We start from the raw sequence: 27,777 nt of genomic DNA, 5'->3' as shown, positions 1-27,777 counted from the left end.
GAAAAAAGTGAGTTATGACCATTTTTCACACTTATGACCACTGCAGCATCCTTGTGATCAGAATTCAGATGCTTGGCAACTGGCTCATATTTATGATGGTTACAGTGTTCTGGAGTCATGTGAACACCTTTTGCGACCTTCTAACAAGCAAAGTCAATGTGGAAGTCACATTCACTTAACAAGTATGTTGCTAATTTAACAAGTGCAGTGATTCACTTTTCAACTCTGGCAGAAAAAGTTGCAAAATGGAACAAAACTCACTTAAGAAATATCTTGCTTAGGCAACAGAAATTTTGGACTCATTTGTGGTAGTAAGTCCAGGACTACCTGCAGTTTTTCATGTTTTAATTGTTAAATGGTTTTTAAGTATTAACTTGCAAGCTGCTCAGAGTTGCTTGTTCTGTGAGGTGGGCAACTATTAAATAAATAAATTAGACCTTTATTCTCAATAGAAATGGTTTATTACTGTCAATCTCCCTTGCCTCAGCTGCCCTAAATACTGGGATCATTACATAAAGCCTAACTGCAGCACGAGGATATTTTATCTGAATGATAACTTCTATGCCAAATTCACTTGGCTGAAATATTTGAAAAATATTTAGACTTTAGTCTAAATATTTTATCCGTAACCATGTAGAGATTTACTAGATGAAAATCACACCATGCACGGGGTGAAATAGGATGTATAATCTGTACCTCGTACCACAGTATCTCTTAATCCTTCAAGAGCCAAAGGGCCCTTTTCTATTTTTGCTGCAACAGTCAAAACATAGCTCCACTTATGGCATAATTCCTGAGCAAGTAATTATTTCCCCAAATCATACATCATCCTTACCCAAACAAGCTTTCCCCAGGCTGGTTCCTCTAGTTCCCACTTCTAGTGTTTTCTTTTTCTCTTGCATTTTGTTTACAGAAAAAAAAATGTTACCATGGCTTGAAAATATTTTTGGATTAGATAAAACGTTTGATTAATGCAATGACTTCATCAGTTCCGTCGAGATAGGAATTTATTTTTGGATTTAAGGAGCTAATAATATCGCCAGCTCCCCTCCGCCCCCATCCCTTTGCTCTGAATGAATGAATGAATGAACGTGGTTGCTTCAGCACAACGCCTCCCGGCCTTCCCCGGGAAAGGCGAAATAGGGATGCGGGACTTTCGGCCTCCGTGTTCAGACCCCACGTGAAACAGATGTGACAGACGCCAACCCCAGCTGGAACGCAGCACCACCCCGCCCTTTGCTCAGAGGGTTCAAGCAAGCCTAAGGACCTGAGGCGAATGATTCGCTTCTCATTGGCTGAAAAAGTTAGAGCCGCTCGCCCGATTGGCTGCGGCGCTGTAAGAAGGAGTTGTGGGCTCCAATTATAAAGGGACTGCGCTCAGGCGGGCGAGGAGATTAGCGCTCCGGATCAGAAAGTGGAATTCGTGGTACTTGCTGAATCCCGATTCCTCCTGACACCCGCAACAGAGAAGTCGCTTCGCGTTGCTCCCAGTTAATCGCTGCAGCGAGGTGCTTTTGCTGGCGGCGGTCGGATTCGGCTCGAGGAAGGAAAAGAAGCGGAAACATGGACCTGAGTTCAGGGATTCAAAAGGTAGGTACCTTGCCCCGTTTCTTCTCTTCCTCCCCCTCTCCAGGAGGAGCCTTAGTTTCTCTTTCGTTCTCCCTCAAAGTTTTTAAAGCAGGTCTCGACCAGGGGAAGCTGCCTTTATATATATATATAGGAGTACCTGTTCAAGTGCAGGAAAACCTCATTGCGCTCAATGGGCATTCTTTTTTGAGCCGGCATCTGTAAAACGGCGCAGCTGGACCTATCCTGGGAGCTGCTGCTGTTATCTGACGTGAGAGGTCTAAAGAGTCCTTTCCGTTGTGGCGGTTTGGATAATCTTGTAGGTAGGCTAATGCCTTAGATTTTATCTAGGAGATTCAACGTAGGTAACCGCAGCAGCTGGTGTGTACGCTGCCAGTCTTTTCTTCGAGTTGTGTCTTTAAAGGAACTGCCTAAGTTTGTTAATGTCATAATGTAGCCCATGAGTAGATGGAGATTGCTAGTCTCGTTAACTATGAAGACCTGGTTCCTGGACTCCCAGAGTGCAAAGAGGGTTACAGACTGCATCACGCTAACAAGGACTTTGGATTATTTCAACATTTTATAGTCTGTTTTCCTTTATTACTTATCAGGGGAATAGGAAGCCATGAATTAAACATATGGCACAATTATATGCACCCATATAGTCACTTTACTTTCCCTTTATGCAATAATCTGTAGGGAAATTTTGCAGGAATGGGCTGCTGTCCTGTATGCCTTTTAAGTAAACCTCAGACCTTTGGTCTTGCTATGCTAATTATGGCTTAATTTCCAGGAAATGCAAACACAGGATTTAAGTTTTACACAGGATCATTTTGAAACATATGAAAGGATATACATCTCCACTGCTTGTGCTTCCTACTTCCTTTTCCTGAGAAGCTGTTCATTTAACACAGTTGATATGTAGACTGTGTTTCTGTGTCATAGAATATATGTGGATATATGCAGTTCTTTTGTCATATTTATGTAGTGTATGTTGGAGTTGGTGACCCTTTGAGAGCTGTATGCAATGACATTTCATGTTAAGGTATGCTGATTAGTGTACATTTAAAGGGAATAAAGTTATTCTATTCTATTCCCTATTCTGTATGAGGAGTCAGAGTGCCTTGACCCCACAATTCACTTTTTGTAGCCACACCCAAATCTAAAGCTGTGGGAGAGGGACAGAAAAGAGTGTGGGAATGGGAGAAAGTGAAGCGATGGGTGGTGAAAGGAAGTTAAATGAGGAGGTAGAATTGGAAGAGTGGAATGACTGGTATGAGGTCAAATCCAGTAGTTGAATAGGATGTTTGGTGAGAGAAATAAGAGGGTGGATAGTGAACAATGGCAATGTAATGATCAAACAAGGGACGTTTTAGCCAACAGCCCAAAATAGACAATAGGCTGTTTTGTCTAGCCTGCTCTCTGGAAGGTGTTTAAGCATGCAGAAGCTGGCACTAAATAGACCAAAACTGAGAATGAACTGTAACTTTTGAAAATCTCAAGCAGACTGTAAAAGTCAATCCAGCTGAACACTTTTCTACCAGGAGTTTAAAAAGTCACTGAAAAAGAGGAATTTACTTCCAAGTAAGTCTGCTTTTTAAAAACTTACTCCCAAAGCAAAATGACTGGGGAAAAGCCTGCCAACTTTTACCATTGCTCCAATGGAGGAAAAAAAAGAGTGAATTTGGTACTCAGAGGAGTCCCAACTTTGCAAGCCATTGCAAATAATTTCCCCCAGATTTCAGTCCAGAAATATAGAGCTTGCACTCAAAGGCAGTAACGGAAGTCCAGAATACAAACTTGTGAAGGTAAAGTAAATAAAGATGTAGAGTTAGGCTTAGGCTTATAGTGATAGATGTGGATAAAGATGGAACTAGCCAATACAATAGAAGAAGCGAGTTTCCTTGCTAAATCCAAGACTCCTCCTGATATAATAAAACAGAGCAAATGCAATAAACTTTGTCTCTGTGGTTTGTGCCAACTCAACAGAGTTCTTGCAAATGGTGTTACTATTAAGAATAGGAATGTGTGCAGGAAAAAAAGGAACTCGGTCTACCAGAAGAAGTAGCATTTCATCACTTTAGTTGGGAAAAATACAGAATAAAGGTTCCTAAAATAGTGAAAAATATGTACAAGCATTATTTACAATATTCTTATTAAATATAATTACCACAAACTAATACAAGAAGGAAGAATAAAAGGTGCAGAACAAGAAAAAAAGGAAAGTGGAGAAATAGAACAGAAAGAAAAAATAAGGATGCAGTATCTTTCATACACTTTATACAAATATAAACAAGGTTAAATTTTAGTAACTTATCACCTTTTCTTAAAATAGAACAAATGATGTCTTCTTACCATGTCTCTTATGAATAAACAAATTCCTAAAGCATTCATCATCAGTGATGTCAACAAAAAGTCCATTAAGAGTTACCACAAATAACATATCTATTTTAAACTTGATCAAATAAACCAACTTTGTATTCCTTTTTCTGTTAATCTTAAATTTTAGTCACTTCAAATAATATTGTAGAACTTGATTTCTTTCCATTTTTTAAACTTCAGCAAGCTGCATTTGTAAATGCAATATAGGAAAATTATCCAGGCTACTCTTTTGATTTGTTATTTAAATTGTGCCTTTTAATTATTAAAACATCAGCCAGTTTTCTTTTTTATGTCCTATATAAGACATTTTTCCTTGTCATTCATGTAGCAAACTCCTTTCAACTCAGTCTGTCTTGTCAGAACTTGCTTTTCTTCCATAACATCTTTTAGACACAGGCTATATATAAAGGCAGACATTTCTAAAATTAATTTCTGGATCCATTGATCAAAAACATCCTTTAATATGTCCAATATTAAAATATTTTACTTCATTCTGTAATTGTGAATGCAACGGTTCTCTGTAATTGTAATCTTTTGTTCTTTCTAGTGAACTATTTGTTAAAATCTTTTTCTTTTTTTTTAAATGCATTTTCTCCGCAGGAATGATTAATTCCAAAATCTTATTTAAAATTTATTTTGACTTTTCATCAATTTATAACTTTCTAAAATCAAAAGTTTTAATCATTTCTCTGTTTATTAAAAAAAAGTTCTAAGATAACCCATTAGAGACCATTATTTTGCAATTTCCTCACAAGCAGCTGGATGGAACATTTGTGGGCAATCTCAAGTTATCTCCTTGTCCTGAGAAGGGTTATCAGGAAGCCAGCCTACTTGTCTGCTCTTTATTCTGCAGTCATTGGCTCTTCTCTTTGTAGAACTGTCTTCAGTCTGCCATTTCTTCCCAGGAGTCCACAAATTTAGAAGCATTATTTATAATAATCAAAAGGGTGATTTCATCCTGTAACTGGCTAAAATACTCTGGCTATGCTCATATAACTCCCTGTTTGAAGGATGACAATATGCATCAGTCCCTTTGCATTTGTTATCCATAACTGTAAGGGGTGGAGAAAATAAGAGTTTATGAAATAATAAAATATTAAATCAACAGTTTTTTCAAGATTATATCTACAACTCACAGGAAGAAGAGTGAATGGGTTTAACTCTCAGACCTATGGAAAAAATGGCTGAAGCCAGGTAAAGGCACCCAGAAGAAGGCTGTAGAAGAATAGTTTACACAAATACTGCCAGGTCCAGTATACTTGTGAATGCAAAAACATCACCCCCAAACAGATACAGAAGTAGTTTCCAGTAGTTTCCTTACAGTAGCTGAGGATGATTTACTGCTGGGAAAGCTAAGCAGGTACAAATGGAGGGGGCAGAAAATTCTAGTGAAACCAAAAGGGGTATTCTAGCTCAGAAAAAGAAGATTCCTACCACGGACAGCAAAGTCTAGATTTCAGCAGGGGATAACTCCTGATGCAATATGGAGAAGAAAACCACCTGATGAAATCTACAACTCCCGTAGCCACTTTCCAGTGGTTCTCCTGAAACCATCAGTGTGGAAGAGAGTCTAGTATAATATGTGACAATTAATGGGGAGGAAGTGAAATGACTTTTTGACCCAGGGACTATAGGAGATGCTCTTTTGTCCTCGGGGTGAGAAAAAACAACAACACTCCTCTAGGAAAGGAGCTGTTCACCAATGAAGGCCACAGTAGAGGTAAGGGTTCAAGTCAGAGAATCATAACGACAGAGCTATCCAAATTAATAATAATAATAATAATAATAAGTTGGAAGGGACCTTGGAGGTCATCTAGTCCAACCCCCTGCTAAGGCAGGAAATGTTCTGTACCAGCCTGCTACCGGCCCTGCAGAAAAGGCAGGGACAACCCCTTTTACAATAAGGCAAGAGGTTGGAATTACGCCTGCCAAATTTATTACTACAAAAACAAACAAGACATGAACCAAGAAACCGGAGCTTTAAGAAACACGAACTATCCAAGCGGATGCCTTCAGCAAACCAGCCCTCCCCACACATTCCCCTTATATAGAGTTCAGGGCGTGGCTTCTCTCTGCCTCCTTCCGAGAAGCCCCATTGCCTTCCTCTGTCTACTCCTAATTGACTGCCTCCTGCGTCGGGCATCCTTGAACAGGGCCAGCTGTGGGTCATCTTCATCCACGCTGTCAGGCTCACACAGCTGGGTCTCCGTGGTGACCAAGTGGGAGGAGCCTGGCTGAGGGCTATCATCAGCAAGATCTTCAACCCCTTCAGCAAGGTCTTCAACACCCCCCTCCTCCTCTGAGTCGTCCGACCCAACTGCCGAACCCACAGGCTGACCCTGAATCACAACAGGAAACCCTATACCATTTCAGACAAATGGCTGTCCAGTCTCTTCTTAAAAACTTCCAGTGTTGGAGCATTCACCACTTCTGGAGGCAGGTTGTTCCACTGGTTAGTTGTTCTAACTGTCAGGAAGTTTCTCCTTAGTTCCAGGTTGCTTCTGTTCTTGATCAGTTTCCATCCATTGCTTCTTGTCCTGCCTTCGGGCACTTTGGAGAATAGCTTGACTCCCTCTTCTTTGTGGCAACCCCTGAGATATTGGAACACTGCTATCATGTCACCCCTCACCCTTCTCTTCATTAAACTACACATACCCAATTCCAGCAACTGTTCCCTATATGTTTTAGCCTCCAGTCCCCCAATCATCTTTGTTGCTCTTCTCTGTACTCTTTCTAGAGTTTTGACATCTTTTTTACATCGTGGTGACCAAAACTGGATGCAGTATTCCAGGTGTGGCCTTACCAAGGCATTGTAAAGTGGTATTAGTACTTCACATGATATTGATTCTATCCCTCTGTTAATCCTGCCTAGCACTGTGTTGGCTTTTTTGGCAGCTGCAGCACACTGCTGGCTCATATTTAAGTGATTGTCCACTAGGACTCCGAGATCTCTCTCATAGTTACTGCTATTGAGCAAGGTACCACCTATACTATACCTGTGCATTTGATTTTTCCTGCCTAAATGTAGAACCTTACTTTTTTCACCATTGAATTTCATTTTGTTAGATAGTGCTCAGTGTTCGAGTCTGTCCAGATCGTCCTGTATTTTAAGCCTATCTTCTGGAGTATTGGCTATTCCTGCCAGCTTGGTGTCGTGTGCAAATTTGATGAGTTCCCCATCTATCCCCTCATCCAAATTCCCTGGGAATTTACTATAGTAATAAATACTGACTTCATAGCCTGCTGGAAGTTGCTAAGTGGAAAGAAGCTCCTGTAATAAAAACAGCTGCCATAATGACCAGAATAGCTGAAAAGAGAGAGGAAAAAGAAACAAGAGAGGATGAGAAGACTGATGTCCAAACTACCCCCCCTCTGTAATAAAAGGAATAAACTCATGCATTGATTTTAAATAGTAATTTACAGTTTTGAGAAAAAAGAACTAGGTACCAAATCGGTTTCATACTTTTTTCCCCCTCTCATCAACACCTGAAAGAAATTTGAAAAAGACAAAACCCTGTATTAAAATCTGAAAGCATTTTAATGGTTTGATTTAAGCCTTTTCATATAAACATGATTAATTCATAGGGTAGAGAAAAGGAAAATAGGGTCATCATCCTGATCTACCTTTAAAGGTCTTCGAAAAACATGTTTTGATTTCATAATAGAAAGCCTTATTCTGTATTGTTTGGATTGAGTTCTGCGTTTTCTCAGTGTGATTTCACATTTATTATATTTTTTATTTGTTTTACAAGCCTTACGCCACTTGTATTGCTAGGTCTGTAAAACCTTCAGTGACTACAGGACCGTTTTTAAATTTTTGGCACAACTGTCTAAGCATAGCTACACTTATGGGCATAATTCTGGCCAAGTATTTTAATGATTTCACCAATCATAGATCATCCTTAGCCAAACTAGGTTTAGTCATGCTAGTTCCTCCAGTTTCCACCTCTGGTTCTTTTCTCTTCTGGAGGAAACCCAAGAAATGTTACCATGGTTTCATTTTTTTTAATTGGATAAAACACTTGATTAAGGCAATGACTTCATCTGTTCCACCCAGATAGTAATTTATTTTTTGAGCCAAAGATATAATGTTTCCGGCTCCCCATCCACCCCCTTCCCCTTGGTCTTAATGAATGAACTTGGCTGTTTCAGCACATTTATCAGCCATGCTGTGAAAGGTGAAATAGGGATGTGGGAGTTTCAATCTCCATGTTCAGACACCATGTGAGACAGATTTTATTTATTAAAGTTCTATGCCACCCATCTCACTGACAAAATAACTCTAGAAGGCAGATACAGTAAATGTGTTCCCCATCTGGAACATACATGATCCTGCCACCCGCTCAGAAGGTTAAAGCAAGCCTAAGGACCTGAGGGAATGATTTGCTTGTCATCGGCTGAAAAAGTTAGACCCACTCATCTGATTGGCTGTAGAGCTATGAGAAGGAGTTCTGGCCTCGAATTAAAAGGAGTCCACTCAGGCAGCCATTGGTCTGCATAAGAAAACAACGTTTGTAATACTTTCCTTCCAGCACCCACAAAAAAGAAGTCACTTTATGTGTTGAAAGTGGCTGAACAAGAAAGGGAAACAAAAACATGGATCCGAGTTCAAGGATTCAAAATGTAGGCACCCTGTTCCATTTCTTCTTCTCCTCTCCTTCCAAGGAAGCCTTAGTTTCTCTTTCATTTTCCCTCAAAGCCTTTTTGTCCTTGGAACCTGCCCTTTTATATAGGAAGACCTCTACTTATGATCTCATAACTAAACCTGTAATTTTGGTGATAAATCGTAATGATTGTACACCAAATCACCATATCCCTGGATTCTATTCTACAGCCATTTTTACAATGGTTGTTAACTGAATCACATAGTCATAAGTCCACATCCAGCTTATCCAATGGGTGTTTTTGCCAGCAAGCAGCAAAATAGTCATAAAACATGATCACATGATCTTGAGTCATAAATGTAATCTAGTTGTCAAGTGTCCAAAAAGCAGTCACATGACCATGGGGGTGGTATGGTAGTTGTAACTTCAAGGACAAGCTGTAACTATTTTTTCAGTCTGTCATAACTTCAAATGATCATATGCAACTGGTTGTAAGTCAAGCATTGATGTTTGCACATTATGTAACTTAGCAAATTTACATAGAGTATAAAAAGTGTTGATATTTGGAGAAGATGTAACTTAGATGGCATATCTATATAGCAACTATACATGAAGAGTTTAAGTCCTTGGTTTTAATAACAGAATTTCATATTTCTTCCATTGATAGAGCTTTTTACATTTGTCTAGCACTGTTCTGGAAAGTGGGCATCTTATATATCTGACATTTAGAGAGGGACAATACAAGTTCATCAGTGCGGAAAATAGAACTAATGTAACCAAAGTGGAAGCTAAGTTGGAATTTTGCTTCCAAAGAGATGGTGATGATGCCGTAAAATACTGTCTAGAATGTAAATGTAATAGGAGTGTACAACCTTCTTTATCCAAGTAAAATGAGAGGCATCCTAAACATCAAATGGCTAGAAAACAGTAATGGGAGTACTCGTAGTGTTGAGTTAAAATAACCTGGACTCCACCATAATGGAATGATGAGCATGGTGAGAGTTGGCTCAATAAACTTGTCATAGGGAGTTCTAAACCCACTATCCTAATAGTCAGACTTGAAATGATTGTGCCATAAGATCAGTTACACAGCTGGTCTTGTGTTGCATCTTGGACTCATAAATTCAGGCTGTGGCTGGGTTTGTATAACACAGTGAACTAAAATGGCCAGTTTGTGACTCAATGTGTTGTATAGAACCATGCAATTAGGGTAATTCAGTGAACCAGGAGTAGCTAACGCTGATTAGCCTGTTGTGCAAACAGAATTTTGAACTCAGTTTATGAGTTTGTAATACTTTCAAGGATAATGTGATGTGACCTCTATGCAGCTAGCTTTTGGAATAGGCTAATTGCATGGCTGTTTCTCATGTCAACATAACTTTATGGATACATTTAGTGCCAGAAAGGTTGGCCTGTTCCAGCACAGGAACATTAATATGTATGTCCTAGAATGGAAAAATCAGATGCTCATCTTCCCTGTCAATCCTTTTACTTCATTCTAATGCTGATTATTGCACCACTATCAATTTATATTCCCTAGGAATATAAAATAGCTTGCAACTATACCCTGCCTGTACCCTGTTTGCATCTTAAAACAGAGTTGGTGTGAATCAGTAGATACTGATTCTATGTGTCTGGTATGGTATAGGGTCTCTTGCTTGAGCAGGAGATTGGACTAGAAGATCTCCAAGGTCCCTTCCAACACTGTTGTTCTGTTATTCAGTAACAAGAGATTGGGGCTTCTTAAATTGTTACTGCAGGAATAGCTACAGAGGAATGCTATCAATGGCAGCTTCCAGCTATATAGTCTGCTAAAGCAGGCACTGAGAGACATGCCAACTTTAATGGTGAAATTTTCTGTGTGAATCAAATGTAATAAAAGTTGGCTTTGCTGCAAAGCTCTCTGGAGTGGTTAGTTTAATCATCAAAATTGAGTGTCTTGTCTCATATGTGCTTATTAGCTGAGGTTGTTGGCTACATTGGAAAGTCAAATACCCATTCTGGATGAAGACAGTGCAAACCATTTCATTAATACTGCTAAGAATATTGCATGATTTTTTGACTCCTCAATTGCAGGAGTCAAGATTAACTTGAGAGTGTTTTTTACCTTTTTTTTAGAGATCTGAAGAACATTAAGCACTACAAATAAGTTTTTTAAGACAGGAGATAGAGTAAAATAATGTGGACTTCACCGCAATGACTGAGACACACAGATATGGAGAGTTCCAAAGCCAATATGACACCTGACGTTTTAATAGAGATGGTTGACAGAAATTTCATATCTAAGACCTGGATTATGAGAAGGAAGAAGAACAACAGAGATCTCTTCAGCCTTCAAGAGAATTTTAAATTCTGTCTGCTTCCTCCATCACTGCCAGCACCATCCCATTCTAGTCTTAGTGCTTGAACTTTTTTTTTTTTTTGCTTACTCTTCTTGGGAGGGAAGATTCTTAAATTGAGGAAGGTGATAGTCCTTTCAGGTAAATGTTCCTCAAACATAATAGTTCTCACATAGACTGAGCACCAACAGTTATGGTCAGGAATAAAGTTGGGGTTAGGTGTCATCTATATAAACATGATGCTCAATTCCGGATTGGTAGATGGAACTGCATTATTTCAAAGACATTTGGGGTTTCCTTTGTCCCCCACCAGGTACTAATTGCCTTTTTCCCCCTTGTGGACTCTTTTCTTCACCCTGGAGTAAAATAAAGCGCAATTTGAAGTCCACGTGTAACAGCCCCTTTGTCAAGTTACATAGCAATGTTTAAATTTAGCTAACCCAGTAAGAGAAGACTGAACTACAAATGGAAGCAAAAAAATATATATTTGGCCATATGTGCCTTAAACTTCTACAGGCAAATAATGTTTGGGTAGGTGTTAGAGATGTGCAGAGGCCAAGAAGTTATGTTTTATTTCAATGTTCGTATGGGTTGAGCAGTTTTCAGATTTAGCACATTTCTAAGGATATTTTTTTTAAGTTTGGAAAAATAGTTTAGTTTAGGTGAAGTTTATTCTTGTAGTATTGCTCTAGTCAGCTGTGCTAAGTAATTCCAAGATATTTTGCAGCATTTTGTTCTCCTGTACCTCAGTTTTAGAAGACTTTAAGTGCTGTTGTTTGTTGCTTTGATTTCCTTAGTGCTTGTGGGATTACCGCTTCACTACTTCAAAAACACCCAGATCAGTGAGAAAATTTAAAATAACCTGCTATTCCTAATTTGAGCATTCAGTGAAGTCAAGCAATTCCCAGCCTTTGTATACATTTGGGGAAGGGAAAATCCTCATACTGGTTGACTTCTGCTTAAGGCAAGCATTTGTTTTGCTTAGTTTTAATTATGAAAAATCAATCTCTGATAAAAATCTGAAATTGATTATTTTAGTACCTGCTATTAAAAAGAAGTAAACTTTGAATTTTGAGACTACTTCTCTCCAAAAGAACAAGATCAAATAAGATCATAAACACAAAAATCCCTTATGCTGTCAACTTCCTTTTTTTCATCTAGGGGTTGTTTACTGCCACTAAATTGTATGCAAGATAGAATCATGTGCATTTATGCATATTTATGTTATAGATAGTTTAATCATCAAAATTGAGTGTCTTGTCTCATATGTGCTTATTAGCTGAGGTTGTTGGCTACATTGGAAAGTCAAATACCCATTCTGGATGAAGACAGTGCAAACCATTTCATTAATACTGCTAAGAATATTGCATGATTTTTGACTCCTCAATTGCAGGAGTCAAGATTAACCCAGGGTTATATTAAAAAAAAATCCACAGGACCAAAGAAATAAGGTACTCTAAATAGGAATGCATTGGGATTTTTTTGTTTTTACATCTGCAGACTCCAGACACATCTGGCCCAATTTTCAAGTCAGTGTTTCTTCCCTCCTGTAATAAATTTTGTTCTGTTCAGTTTTCAAAGAGTTACATCCAGACTAATTGACAAAGTCTATATTATTTCTTTCCAAGATTCTGTTGGCTTGGAAGGGAATAAAATAATTAATAGTTCTAACCACTGATTAAAATAAACTGCCTTGAAGTTAAGACATCCTTTTATAAAACCATTTGATCTCTCCATATGGGTATATAGATGCAACCATTCTGTTTTACATGAAAGTACTCCCTTACATAGGCAAAGATACAGTATGTGTATACACACAGAGAGAGGTTGTATTCAGCAAGTGTGCACTTATATATACTTATTCTACAGTGAAGCCTAATGTAGTTCATGCTTATTATCCCAGGTAGGTATGATTAATTTGGCTAAGAAATGGCTGCTTCCTCAAATGTAAATTGGCTGGAAATCAGGAAAGAAATCTTTGGGGAACCAAGATGTTTCTTCTTTCTCTGTCCTAGGAGAGACTCCGTAATCAGGGATTCTGATTTTCCATTCATATGTAGAATTTCCATTGACTAGAGACTAGCTATGCAAATAATTATAAAATGAAAGGCAACATAAAAAAGAAGGCTAGAATGTTTAAACCACCATTGGGGGACTGGAGGCTAAAACATATAGGGAACGGTTGCTGGAATTGGGTATGTGTAGTTTAATGAAGAGAAGGGTGAGGGGAGACATGATAGCAGTGTTCCAATATCTCAGGGGCTGCCACAAAGAAGAGGGAGCCAAGCTATTCTCCAAAGCACCTGAAAGCAGGACAAGAAGCAATGGATGGAAACTAGTCAAGGAGAGAAGCAACCTAGAACTAAGGAGATATTTCCTGACAGTTAGAACAACTAACCAGTGGAACAACCTGCCTCCAGAAGTGGTGAATGCTCCAACACTGGAAGTTTTTAAGAAGAGACTGGCCAGCCATTTGTCTGAAATGGTATAGGGTTTCCTGCCTTAGCAGGGGTTTGGACTAGATGACCTCCAAGGTCCATTCCAACTACTTCTTCTTCTTCTTCTTCTTCTTCTTCTTCTTCTTCTTCTTCTTCTTCTTCTTCTTCTTCTTCTTCTTCTTCTTCTTCTTCTTCTTCTTCTTCTTCTTCTTCTTCTTCTTATTATTATTATTATTATTATTATTATTATTATTATTATTATTATTATTATTATTATTTTATCCATCATAGAGGTCTGCTTTCTGTTTGCTTTTATTATTTGCAGTCCCTGCCCATTTGCTTCATTTCAACTTCCTATTACTCTAGACTCAACAAATGAAACACAACCTTCTCCCTGTTCAAATGTGTAGGTAATGATTTTTTTTTTGGGGGGGGGGAGACTTAAACATCCTTCCTACTGAATGTCAAAGATTATGTAGAGAATATACAGGGTGATTTGCTGATCCTCCTCCTCTCACTTTGGTTTGTTTTCAAACCAAAATTTGGGAGAAGGGAAGCAAAGAGGGAGATAGTGGTATCATATTGTAATATTCTTAGCTATTATTTCTGGGCAAAAATAAAGGTGGTGTTTATGTTGTGGGAAGACAGCACCCCCCAGAGAAGGAAATATTTTGGGAAATATTAAAAAGGCAGGATATTGTATTTCCCCAAAGGTTCTTAAAGGCAGAAACCACCACTCCCAAGTCTCTCTGCCCCAAGCAGAAACCAGCTCTGTAGAATGCAGATCTGATAATCTTTTCAGAAAGACTGGCACCAGGAAGTTTAGAGCTGATGGGATTCAAAAGACAAAGATTCCCAGAACCAACAACCTCTCACCCCCAAAATCCAACACAGGACATAGCCATCAGCCACAGCCCCAGGGAATTAGGAAATGACCTTTAGGACATAATAGGATTAACCCACCACCATTAGAATACCAGGAGGGCACACTGAACCTCAGGTCAAAGTTCATGCCATAGGAACAACTCCAAACACAAAAGCCCAAGGAAGTATAAAATCCTACCACTCCCAACAACATGTGGTCAGCTTTCCCAGAGCCACATTTCTGTCTGGCTCTGCTCTTCAATAAACTACAACCTTCTTTCTAAAGTAGTTTCCATTTTGTTTATTCCCAGCTTGGACTGGACCCTGATGAAGATTTTTCTTTCAACAATGTACATGACCTACGCATTCAGAATAATAGGGCAATTAAAATGGCCTGCTTTTTTCTCTAACTATATTATGAAAGAAAAATATCATTGGTATACAAGATCTGATCTTTCTTAATGGTGAAAAAGGGAACAGCATTGTCTTCTCTATTCGTACTTTCCTGTGTCCATAGACTTGAAAATATTGTGAGACTGAAAAGCTTTCCTATCCTACCAGCATTAGGTGAATTTCTTACTGCTTCTTTTGTTGTGAATTTCTTTCTTCTTCTTTTGTCAGTTTGTTTTCTCATTTTTGTTTCGTTCACTTTTGTTTCTGAAATACACAAATAGTCTGGGTTTCCCAGAGACACTGGGAACCTAAAATACACATATATATTATTTTTCTTAGAATGTAAAATCTATATGTTCTTACTCTGATAAAAGCATTTCAGAAAAGAATTCTAGCGCAATAAATTTGTTTCTATGCAACCTTGATTGCAGCTAATTAATGAGTCAGTTAGCAGTTCGAAATTTTGCTTAGTGCCACACAGGTGTTTGGGAAAACCTGTGCATGCAGAATCTGGAATTCAGACTATTTTCAGGGTCCTTATGTTTCTATTGTTTGCTCATTTTTAGGCTTAAACATTGTTGATATTTAAGCAGAAAGAATATTTTGTAAGTAAAACAAATGGATATAATAGGATTCTTAATACTAGACTGATCTAATTTAAAAATCAAAGAGCCTTAAAACAGAATCCAACATTTGTTGGCTTCTTCAGGGGAATTATGTTTTTTTCTTCTTAAGCAAAACTCAAGACAATTGGTTTCAAAACTGGATTTAAAAAAAAGTAAAATGTTGCCTTTTTTCCTTAAAGTGTACAGAGTTGAACAAATTGTAATTTTAAAAAGTTAAATTGCTAAAGTACAACATAGCTGCTAAATGGCAGTGCAATGCATAAAATTTATCGGTAACAATATAATCATATATAGTATAATATAGTATAGTATATAATCATATAGATTATAGGTCTAGAGAGCTGTTGGAGATCCAGCCGGTCTGAGTCTGACCGGTTGCGGTTAAGAACCTTTACAAGGTCTTATCTCGCGGCAATGAGAACAGCGAAGTCTAATTACTTCGCTGCCCTCATCGCATCCGCAGATAATTGCCCGGCCGCCCTGTTTAGGGTGACTCGCTCCCTCCTTAATCAGGAGGTGAAGGAGGAGCCCTTGCAGGGGTGAGCCGAGGAGTTTAGCTATCATCTGACGGACAAAATCACTCAGATTCGAGCTGGTTTGGATTCTGACTGGGCAGAGACTGACGGGGAGGAATCGAGCGGTCTATAGAATGTTACCTGGAGTGAATTCGATCCTGTGACCCCAGATAAGGTGGACAGGATCATGAGGAGATTGAGTTCTGCCACATGTTTATTGGACCCGTGCCCCTCCTGGCTGGTATATGCAGCCCGGGAGGAGACACGAGGCAGTAATAACTGCTTCCTTGAGGGAGGGTACCTTCCCTACCGCCTTGAAGGAGGCGGTGGTGAGGCCCCTCCTCAAGAAGCCTGCCCTGGACCCAGCTATTTTGAACAACTATTGTCCGGTCTCCAACCTTCGCTTTCTTGCGAAGGTGGTTGAGAGCGTGGTGGCACTTCAGCTCCCTCTGTTCCTGGAGGAAACTGATTATCTGGACCCATACCAATCGGGTTTCAGGACCGGGTACAGCACGGAGATGGCATTGGTTGTGCTGGTGAATGATCTCTGCCGGGCTTGGGACAGGGGTTGTTCCTCTGTCCTAGTCCTATTAGATCTCTCAGTGGCTTTTGATACCATCGACCATGGTATCCTACTGCAGCGTCTCGGGTTGGGAGTGGGGGGCACTGTTTTACAGTGGTTCTCCTCCTACCTCCTGGATCGCTCGCAGTCAGTGTTGACAGGAGGGCAGAGGTCCGCCCCGAGGCCTCTCGTTTGTAGAGTTCCTCAGGGGTCAGTCCTCTCTCCCCTCTTGTTCAACATCTATATGAAGCCGCTGGGTGAGCTCATTCGTGTTTCGGGGTGGGGTATCATCAGTATGCTGATGATACCCAGCTTTTTCTTTCCACCCCGAACCAACCCAGTGATGCCCTTGACGTGATGTCCCATTGCCTGGAAGCGGTCCGGGTTTGGATGGGGAGAAACAGGCTTCGACTCAATCCTGCCAAGACTGAGTGGCTGTGCATACCGGCATCTCAGACTAACCAATCTTTTCCATCGTTAACTATGGGGGGTGAGGTGTTACCCCCCGTTGATAGGGCCCACAACTTGGGTGTCCTCCTGGATTCATGGCTCAGTTTGGAAGATCATATAGGAGCCGTGGCCAGGGGGGCTTTTTCCCAGGTTCGCCTGGTGTGCCAGTTACTGCCCTATCTGGACCGAGATGCCCTACGCACAGTCACCCATGTGCTCATGACCTCCAGGCTAGACTACTGCAATGCTCTCTACATGGGGCTGCCCCTGAGGACCACTCAGAGGCTTCAGCTGGTGCAGAATGCAGCCGCGCGAGTTGTGATGGGAGTCTCCCGATACTCCCATGTAACACCTCTTCTCCGCAAGCTGCATTGGCTTCCAGTTGCCCTCCGGGTGAGATTCAAGGTGCTGGTGATGACCTATAAAGCCCTAAATGGCATGGGCCTGGATTATCTAAGGGAGCACCTGCTGCCAGTGTCAATTTGCAATCCTGTGCGCTCCCACAGGGAGGGCCTCAGGGTACCGCCGGTCAAGGATTGCCGACGGGCGATCCACAGGGGGAGGGCGTTCTCTGTGGGCGCACCTGCCCTATGGAATCAACTGCCAATGGAACTCTGGACTGCCCCCGACCTTCATTCATTTCGCCGGGACCTAAAAACCTGACTCTTTGAGCTGTCTGGTCTGGACTGAGGGGTTTAATGTTTTTAAATTGTGATTTAATTTTTGTGGCTAGACTTAATTTAATTTATTTTAATTTTATATTGGATTGTTTTTAAATTTTGCCTTGTAAACCGCCCTGAGTCCTTTGGGAATAGGGAGGTATATAAACCAAATAAATAAATAAATAAATAAATAAATAAATAAATAAATAAATAAATAAATAAATATATAGTAGAATAGAATAATTTGACCCCCTCTTCTTTGTGGCAGCCCCTCAGATACTGGATAGCAGTATTCCAGTATTTGAGGGGCTGCCACAAAGAAGAGGGGGTCAAATTATTCTCCAAATCACCAGAGGGCAGGACAAGAAACTATGGTTGGAAACTGATCAAAGAGATAGCCAACCTGGAATTAATGAGAGACTTCCTAACAGTGAGGACAATTAACCAGTGGAACAGCTTGCCTTCCGAAATCATGGGATCTCCATCACTGGAGGTTTTTTAAACAAGTTTAATTGGTTTTTCAGTTAAAATCTACATATTTAGAAAGCATCATGATGACTGGGTAATCAGAGATTCAGTAACAGAGTTTTCAGTACATAATTCAGGTTACATTATCAAAACATCCTTCTCAATTTCCCTTAACATTTCATACAACCAGTTTAAACTAATAAATTTCTAGAAATAATATGGTCAGTTGAAAAATTTGTCAATTCAATTTCATTGAGATATATCTAAGTCCTGTTATTAAAGTTTACCTACTTTTAATTTTAATTATATTATTCAAATTTAGCCTTTAACATCCCAAATAATATTCACAACCCAAATTTCCCTTTTTTCATTACAGCATTAACAGAGGGATAGAATCAAGATCACATGAAGTACTAATACCACTTTACAATGCCTTGGTAAGGCCACACTTGGAATACTGCATCCAGTTTTGGTCACCATGATGTAAAAAAGATGTCAAGACTCTAGAAAGGGTGCAGAGAAGGGCAACAAAGATGATTGGGGGACTGGAGGCTAAAACATATAGGGAACGGTTGCTGGAATTGGGTATGTGTAGTTTAACAAAGAGAAGGGTGAGGGGTGACATGATAGCAGTGTTCCAATATCTCAGGAGCTGCCACAAAGAAGAGGGAGTCAAGCTATTCTCCAAAGCACCTGAAAGCAGGACAAGGAGCAATGGATGGAAACTAGTCAAGGAGAGAAGCAACCTAGAATTAAGGAGAAACTTCCTGACAGAACTATTAACTAGTGGAACAACCTGCCTCCAGAAGTGGTGAATGCTCCAACACTGGAAGTTTTTAAGAGGAGACTGGACAGCCATTTGCCTGAAATGGTATAGGGTTTCCTGCCTGTGCAAGGGGTCGGACTAGATGACCTCCAAGGTCCCTTCCAACTTACTTATTATTATTATTTAAATGGAAACTATAGCATCTAACATGTACACAGTGGCTGAGTAGCTATGTTCTACCTAATAAACATCATCTGTTTCACATCCTAATACATCACACGTTACTGATAGGACCATAGCCTATGTTTATCAATCTAGAACTATTTATACACAACCAGATTCTGTTTTAAATTTTAGCTAATTCTTAATTTTTGAACAGAATTATCAAATGTCTTTTAACATCAAACGTGGGATCTATAAACCAAATTTCCATTATGTCAGTGCACAAATCATAATATCTAAAACATAAACATTTTCTATTTTAGATCCTGATAGATCACTGATTACTAAAAGGATAACCTTTAATGGTTCTATAAGAACTCACTTTTTAAATCTAACTCGGGCTTAATTTTTTGCCAATCAGGTTTCCAAACCAAGGCCTTTGAATTGCCAGATAGGTCTCCCTTCGCTCCAATATATATTATTTGAATCAAAGGAGGCTATCTAGCCATCAGTGGTCCAGAAAAGCCAAACCATTTGTTATCATTATGTTGTTGCCCTATTAGTTCTAGACTGTATTTGCTCTAAAAACTTTATCTTCAGTTCGGTCTGGATTCCTCTTCCGTCTGGGTTCATCTGCTTTAAATAGAGAGTCTTATCCAATTTTGAAATTAATGCTTGGCTATCCAGGCTTTCAGGAAACGTTCTTTGTTGATCTTCCATGTCCTCTATGTTAACATCACTATCTTGGACATCAGGTTTTCCCATAGTATGTTGTTGGTCCTTAAGGCTATTTGCCATAGTGATAGTTTCTTGTACTTTTAAAGTTGTCGATTCTTTGGATAGTTGTTGCTTATATTCCTCTGTCTCAATAGTAATATCTTCCAATTTTATTATATTCTGAAGTGTAAATTCTTTAGATGCAGTCTGGGTTTCAATTTGTGACTTAAGGTTGGCATGTAAATTATTAAATCTGGAGATAGACATCTCAGTGACTCTGTAGATTGTTTCAAGTATGAGGTTATAATCAAGCAAGGTTAGTGGCTGATCCTTCTCCATTTTGTAATAATTATAAATAGTCCTTGGTGGAGGCTATTTTTCAAACAAAAATCAGTAAGAGTCCACCTCCACAAGTCTAAGCCAAATTCATCTCCAGCTGTTTCAGGTTTTTATCTTAATGCCAAGGTCAGTCAAAAATATGAGCACGTTTGTTTGCCAATAGTATTCACTAGATATCCTCAGAGTACTTCAAAAGACAGTATCTTTTTATTTATTTCTTTTTTTTGTCCTCTTTTTTAGACTAATAGGTAGAATAGTCCATTTCTGTAAATATAGGAACTTTGGGCCAAAAGTAGAAAGGCAGTTAGTCCAATAAATCAGTATAATTTAGTAGAAGGCTGTTTCTTTTCTCTCCCAATGTAGACAAAGGCCGCTCTTAAGGAGGGTGGGGGGAAAAATCCCTTCCCTCTCTCCTCGCAGGGGGAAGCAAAATCAAGAAGCTTTTGACAGGGAAAGTAGACAATTAGGAAGACAAGAAGGCAATCCTCACCCAGTTTTCAAGTGCTTTCAAGTGCTTTGTTGTGCTTTTGGCTTCGGCAGGAAATGGCTAAATGATGGACCATGGGAGTGGCTGATCTTTTCTTCTTAGGTTCAGAGAGTAGTTCCAAGCCAACAGGAGGGCTGCCACCCTTCTACCGCCAAGTGGAGAGACCTCTCCCCTGCTCATTGCCCCTCTAGGGAACTTTTGACTCCTTTACAGGGGGCCCTCGATGAAGAAATCCAGGCGACATGAGGAGCGAATCTCTTGCACATCTGGGAGCACCAAAATTCCGGAACCAGAAGCCAATCACTGGAGGTTTTTAAGAAGAGCCTGGACAGTCACTTGTCTGGGATGGTATAGGTGGCTGGACTAGAAGACCCAAAAGTAGCTTCCAGCTCTATTCTATTGTATGTCAGAATAGAATGACAGAATTGGAAGGAACCTTGGAGGTCTTCTAGTCCAAACCCTGCTCAGGCAGGAAATCCTATGATTATCCACTCTCTTCCTAAAAACGTCCAGTGTTGGAGCATTCACAATTTCTGGTGGCAAGTTGTTCCACTGATTAATAGTTCTCACTGTTAGTAAGTTTCTCCTTAGTTCTAGGTTGCTTCTCTCCTTGATTAATTTCCATCCGTTGCTTCTTGTCCTGCCTTCAGGCACTTTGGAAAATAGCTTGACTTTCTCTTCTTTGTGGCAGCCCCTGAGATTTTGGAACACTGCTATCATGTCCCCACTTGTCCATCTCTTCATTAAACTAGACATACCCAATTCCAGCAACCGTTCCTTATATGTTTTAGCCTCCAGTCCCCCAATCATCTTTGTTGCTCTTCTCTGTATTATTTCTAGAGTCTCAACATCTTTTTGACATTGTGGTGACCAAAACTGGATGCAGTATTCCAAGTGTGGCCTTACCAAGGCGTTGTAAATTGGTGTTAATACTTCACGTGATCTTGATTCTATCCCTCTGTTAATGCAGCCTAGCATTGTGTAGATTTTTTTGGCAGCTGCAGCACACTGCTGGCTCATATTTAAATGAGTGTCCACTAGGACTCCAAGATCCCTCTCACAGTTACTACTATTGAGCAAGGTACCATTTGGTTTTTCCTGCCTAAATATAGAACCTTACTTTTTCACCATTGAATTTCATTTTGTTAGATAGCGCCCATTGTTCATGTCTGTCCAGATCCTCCTGTATCTTAAGCCTGTCTTCTGGAGTATTGGCTATTCTTGCCAGCTTGGTGTCTTATCCAAATCATTGATGAAGATGTTGAAGAGCACTGGGCCCAGAACAGAGCCCTGGGGCATCCCACTACACACTTCCCTTCATGTAGATGCAGTTCCATTGAGAACCACACACTTGAGTATGGCTGGCTCAGGAATTCTGGGAGTTGAAGTCCATGAGTCATAAAAGAGCCAAGGTTGCCTACCCCTGAACTAGACATACCCAATTTCAGCAAACATTCTTTATATCTTTTAGCCTCCAGTCCCCTAATCATCTTTGTTGCTCTTCTCTGCACTGTTTCTAGAGTCTCAAAAGATTATAGTTTAATAGTATTTTAGTAGTATAGTACAGCAATGACTAATGAAGTAAAATCCACAGAGACTCCTTTAGCTTTTTTTTCATTTTTAATAAAATATATAAATTTTAAAGTACATATTTGTGATCAGTATATAGTAATAGAATATGTCCTTGCTTTATACTATAGGACCACAAACTTGGAAAAAATGGTTTCTTGCCAGTAAACCTTCCTTCCAGTTGCCAGATGAAAGTGGCATTTGCTGAAAAATGCATTAAATAGAGCTTTTCGTTCTGCCTTTTCAAAAAAGTGGGTTGTGCTAAGTTTTTAATCCTAAATTAAAAGGCCAGCTATTAAATGTTTGGATTTGCTTATCACTTGAAATGATAATACTAGCTATGCTTTATTTGGGTGACAGGTAATCACCCCAAATACTAGTTTCTGTGGAATAGAAAAATGAGGTTTCGGTCTGGGTGTATAGGGCCTTCATGAACCATTGTACTAAAAATGGCCTGATGTTCTCCAGCTGTTTTGAAGTTCAACTCATAGAATTCCCAGGCAATATGTTCACTTTAAGTTCTGCAAATTAAAGATCTAATACATCTGGAAACCATGTTGGTGAATGCTATATATTGAACTAATAGTTCACAGTAAAACAACACTTCTTTTTAAAAGATCTATTTAGCAGCTGAATTTTTCATTATATGCAGGTGAGTTATTCAAAATTCAAGGTAAAGCAATTTGTTGAAGACAGAACTACAAATAATAATATCCTTCTCCAAAGTCTGGTACATAAGTTGAACTTGGGAGAAAAAGCCTTCACAGCCAGACTTTTAAAAACTATCTGTCAAGTTTCCGACCTATGGGCTTTTCAAGTGACTCTGAGGCATTGTTTACCTTAAAAGTCCTTTATTCAGCCTAATACACCGGCAAATGCTTGCTCGAAGGAAGCTGGAATCTGAAATCTCCTCCCCTTGCACAATAAGCTTGTAAGCTGCCCTGAGTCTTCGGAGAAGGGCGGGATATAAATGGAATTATATATATATATATATATATATATATATATATATATATATATATATATATATATATATATATATATATATATGTTTTCTGAGGTTTTCGCGGGTGTTCGTATGTGGATCTTTGGTTATTCGGGTTTTTCCCCGCGTAGAACTAAAGGTGTAGGGGCGACGCCAATGGATTCCAAAGAAACATGATTACCAACTTAATCCGAAGAGACACACCCACAAAAACCCAAGACAGAGAACAAGAAAATGGCAAAGCCCTCCTCCCATACTTAAAAGGGACCACAGACAGAATCAGAAAGGTCCTCCAAAAACACAACATCAAAACAGCATTCTACACAGACAGAAAAATATCCACCATCCTAAGAAACCCCAAGGACATAATTGGCTTAGAAAACCAAGGAGTATACGAAATCCCATGCACCACCTGCCCCACCACATACATCGGACAGACCAACAGAAGAATAAGTGCACGCATTGAAGAGCACAAAAACTCACTCAGAAAAGGAGAACAAACTTCATCCCTGGTCCAACACTTTGAAGCCACGGGACATGAAATTGATTTTAAAAAAACCAAAACTATCGCCAAAATTGAACATTTTAACAACAGAATAATCAGAGAAGCCATTGAGATAGAAAAACGCCCCCACAGCATAAACAAACGAGATGATACCTCTCGCCTACCAACCATTTGGAAACCCGCCTTGATTGACAGACGAGTCCCAACCACCAAGAATGATAGACCCAAACTCATGATAACACCACATGACATCACCACCACACAACCATTCAAAAAGCAAATCCAAACCCACAATGATAACAAGGCACAACCACAAAACAGAAACCTAACTACAGCTGCAACATCAGCCACTTTAAACCCCTCCAAACCACACAATAAGCAAACTGACACCCACTATAAAAACATGGCACCACCACAAACACGAAGCCAAACAAAAGCAGCACAACTCACCAACTCAGGTCTCAGGCTGGCAGCTGAGACCAGCCCATCCACTCAAAACACACCCCCACCCAATGAGAACACACCCACCATTCAAAACACACTCCCACCCAATCAGAACACACTTACTCCCCCACCCAATCAGAGCACATCTCCACCCACAGAACACACCCCCTCTGGCAGTTTAAAAAAGAGGAACAAACAGCCACATGCTTCTCCCAGAAGAAGGAAGCAGAAGCCACCAGCCTGATGATGACGGATGGGATTCCGTCGAAACGTCGCCCCTACACCTTTAGTTCTACGCGGGGAAAAACCCGAATAACCAAAGATCCACATACGAACACCCGCGAAAATTTCAGAAAACAAATATCTTACCTCTACGGGGAGGAAATCCACCAGCTAACTAGGACCTATGAAAAACTCGAAGTACGAAGAGCTTCCATTCTGTGTGACCTCACATTCCTACGCAACTGCCGAGACCAAAATTTAATCCCCACATCCTTCCAATTGAAATTCCACTCCAACTCTGCAGCCATCAAACGCATCCTGATAAGAACTGAACTGGCCCTAATCAGAAATGAACTCCACACAAAAAGATTCCTCCTGGACCGAATCAACAGAGACCTCCTCACACTTCACCTCAAACTCAGCAACAAGATCCACCCCACACTTTGGGACAAATTCAAACAAATCGCTGTCTGGAGAGCTGAAACAGAGACTGCCTACAAAACAGACACACACACCAATAAACTCCGAAGACTAAAGGAACGCCAGAAACAAACCCCTCCTCTCTCACAGCAACACATGAAACAAACTGTGCACAACATCTCAGATAGGATTCTCACCAAAGCCGAAACCAACGTCCTGTCTAAAGGATTTAATTTTGCAGTCGCTCCCAAACACATTCCCACGGAAACCATTATATGCGGAGTCGAATCCAGCCTGACCAAAATTAACCCTGATGACGCCAACAAAATCAGACTCGAAGTTACCAACATCCTCTGCACCAGCAAACCACCCAAAAGCAACTTACCCAAAGAGGAACAGACAGCACTACTTAACCTAAAAAATGACACCAGCATAATCATTCTGCCAGCAGACAAAGGCAACGCCACGGTGGTAATGAACTCATCTGACTACCATACCAAATTATCCAACCTACTCCGAGACTCCACATACAAACTCCTCAAGACAGATCCCACCACCTACCTGGAAAAAACCACAAAATCCAAAATAAAAGCCACCCCCATCAGTGAAGAGATCCAGAAAACAATCATTCCCAGAGAAAAATCATCCAGATGTCCTAAGCTCTATGGTCTGCCCAAGATACACAAAGAAGGAACCCCACTCAGACCCATAGTCAGCTCCATAGGCTCACCTCTACAAAATCTAGCCAAATTTCTTGCCAAATAACTACAGCCTTACGCAAATTCCATCACCTCACACGTACAAGATTCATTCCAATTCATAGAGATCATAAGTAAACTAAACTTACAGCCCTGTGACCTACTTGTGAGCTTCGATGTCGTATCCCTCTTCACCCAAGTGCCAATCAAAGAAGCCTTGACAGCTATCCTAAATAAATACAACCCCCCAAAACACATCCTAGATCTGCCCAACCACTGCCTATCTAACACATACTTCATCTACAATGGACAAAGATACAAACAAATGGAAGGAGCACCCATGGGATCACCCCTTTCACCTGTCATCGCAAACCTCTACATGGAACACTTTGAAACCCTCGCTCTAGAAAAATCCAACCACAAACCCAAACTCTGGCTCAGATACGTAGATGACACCTTCGTAATCTGGCCACACAGCAAAGAAAAACTGGATGACTTCCTCACACACCTCAATAGCCTACACCCCAAAATACAATTCACCATGGAAACAGAAGCTAACAATCAACTTCCCTTCCTTGATGTCTTAGTCTACAAGAAATCCAACGGCTCCCTAGGACACACTATCTACCATAAAAAAACACACACAAACCGCTATCTGAATGCACTCTCACACCACCACCCAGCACAGATCAACTCCGTAGCCAAGACACTCATCTCCAGAACAAAACACCTAGCTGACAAACAACACCAAAAAACCGAACTACACACTCTCACTAATGTACTAACAGCCAATGGATTCCAAAGAAACATGATTACCAACTTAATCCGAAGAGACACACCCACAAAAACCCAAGACAGAGAACAAGAAAATGGCAAAGCCCTCCTCCCATACTTAAAAGGGACCACAGACAGAATCAGCAAGGTCCTCCAAAAACACAACATCAAAACAGCATTCTACACAGACAGAAAAATATCCACCATCCTAAGAAACCCCAAGGACATAATTGGCTTAGAAAACCAAGGAGTATACAAAATCCCATGCACCACCTGCCCCACCACATACATCGGACAGACCAACAGAAGAATAAGTGCACGCATTGAAGAGCACAAAAACTCACTCAGAAAAGGAGAACAAACTTCATCCCTGGTCCAACACTTTGAAGCCACGGGACATGAAATTGATTTTAAAAAAACCAAAACTATCGCCAAAATTGAACATTTTAACAACAGAATAATCAGAGAAGCCATTGAGATAGAAAAACGCCCCCACAGCATAAACAAACGAGATGATACCTCTCGCCTACCAACCATTTGGAAACCCGCCTTGATTGACAGACGAGTCCCAACCACCAAGAATGATAGACCCAAACTCATGATAACACCACATGACATCACCACCACACAACCATTCAAAAAGCAAATCCGAACCCACAATGATAACAAGGCACAACCACAAAACAGAAACCTAACTACAGCTGCAACATCAGCCACTTTAAACCCCTCCAAACCACACAATAAGCAAACTGACACCCACTATAAAAACATGGCACCACCACAAACACGAAGCCGAACAAAAGCAGCACAACTCACCAACTCAGGTCTCAGGCTGGCAGCTGAGACCAGCCCATCCACTCAAAACACACACCCACCCAATCAGAACACACCCACCATTCAAAACACACTCCCACCCAATCAGAACACACTCCCCCACCCAATCAGAGCACATCTCCACCCACAGAACACACCCCCTCTGGCAGTTTAAAAAAGAGGAACAAACAGCCACATGCTTCCCCCAGAAGAAGGAAGCAGAAGCCACCAGCCTGATGATGACGGATGGGATTCCGTCGAAACGTCGCCCCTACACCTTTAGTTCTACGCGGGGAAAAACCCGAATAACCAAAGATCCACATATATATATATATATATATATATATATATATATATATATATATATATATATATATATATATATATATATATATATATATATATATATATATATATATATTAAACACAATTCTCCACCTTTCTAATTCTGTCATTAATCATATTCTCCAATTACCATAATTTAAAGAATCAGTTTCTCTTCCATTAGAAGAACCGCCAAATCTTATCTTCTTTAGAGAGTCAAGTGGCCTTGAAAGTGCATTTCTACTCTTCCCTCCCCCCACCTTTTTAAACTAAAACAATACACAGGTCTTAAAGCAATACACTAGTTTAACATATAAAATAGCTACTCCTTCATCTCATGTCAAGCAATAACATTTGATGTTAGCAGCATTGACACTATCATTTTATGGAATGTATTAGTTATACATTACGCTTAGTAAGTTAGGCATTGTTAAGTAATCATTACAGCCAGAACCTGCCTTCAAGGGGGAAAAAGTCAGAAATAAAATCACCTTGAGAAGGTAGAAGAGGTGTTGTGAGCAATCCGACTCTTTTACTGTCTCATATCACAAGCCAGAAATATGTTTTGAAAATTCTAAATGGGTCCCCTGGCCTGAAATACTACATACAGCAACAAAAGAAGTTATTAGTGTAGAATTTCCTAATAGAAGTTAATGCAGTTACAGCTATCAAGCAAGAAAAAG

The 27,777-nt window shown here is 40.0% G+C and overlaps 1 protein-coding gene across 1 annotated transcript in view; it reads left to right on the top strand.

Moving 5' to 3' along the window:
• The first annotated feature begins 1,358 nt into the window (after positions 1–1,358).
• The window catches only part of LMCD1 (LIM and cysteine rich domains 1), a 79,818-nt gene continuing 53,399 nt past the window's right edge, over positions 1,359–27,777 (top strand). Inside the window, exon 1 of the mRNA XM_081316472.1 lies at positions 1,359–1,590. Coding sequence (XP_081172598.1) covers positions 1,564–1,590 — 27 coding nt within the window. The 5' untranslated portion in view covers positions 1,359–1,563. The remainder of the gene's footprint in view (positions 1,591–27,777) is intronic.

Source organism: Vipera berus (assembly GCF_964194415.1).
Source record: "Vipera berus genome assembly, chromosome: 2".
Classification (NCBI taxonomy): Eukaryota; Metazoa; Chordata; class Lepidosauria; order Squamata; family Viperidae; genus Vipera; species Vipera berus.
The sequence above is the reverse complement of the archived record's forward strand: the minus strand, read 5'-3'. Positions and strand labels throughout refer to the sequence as shown.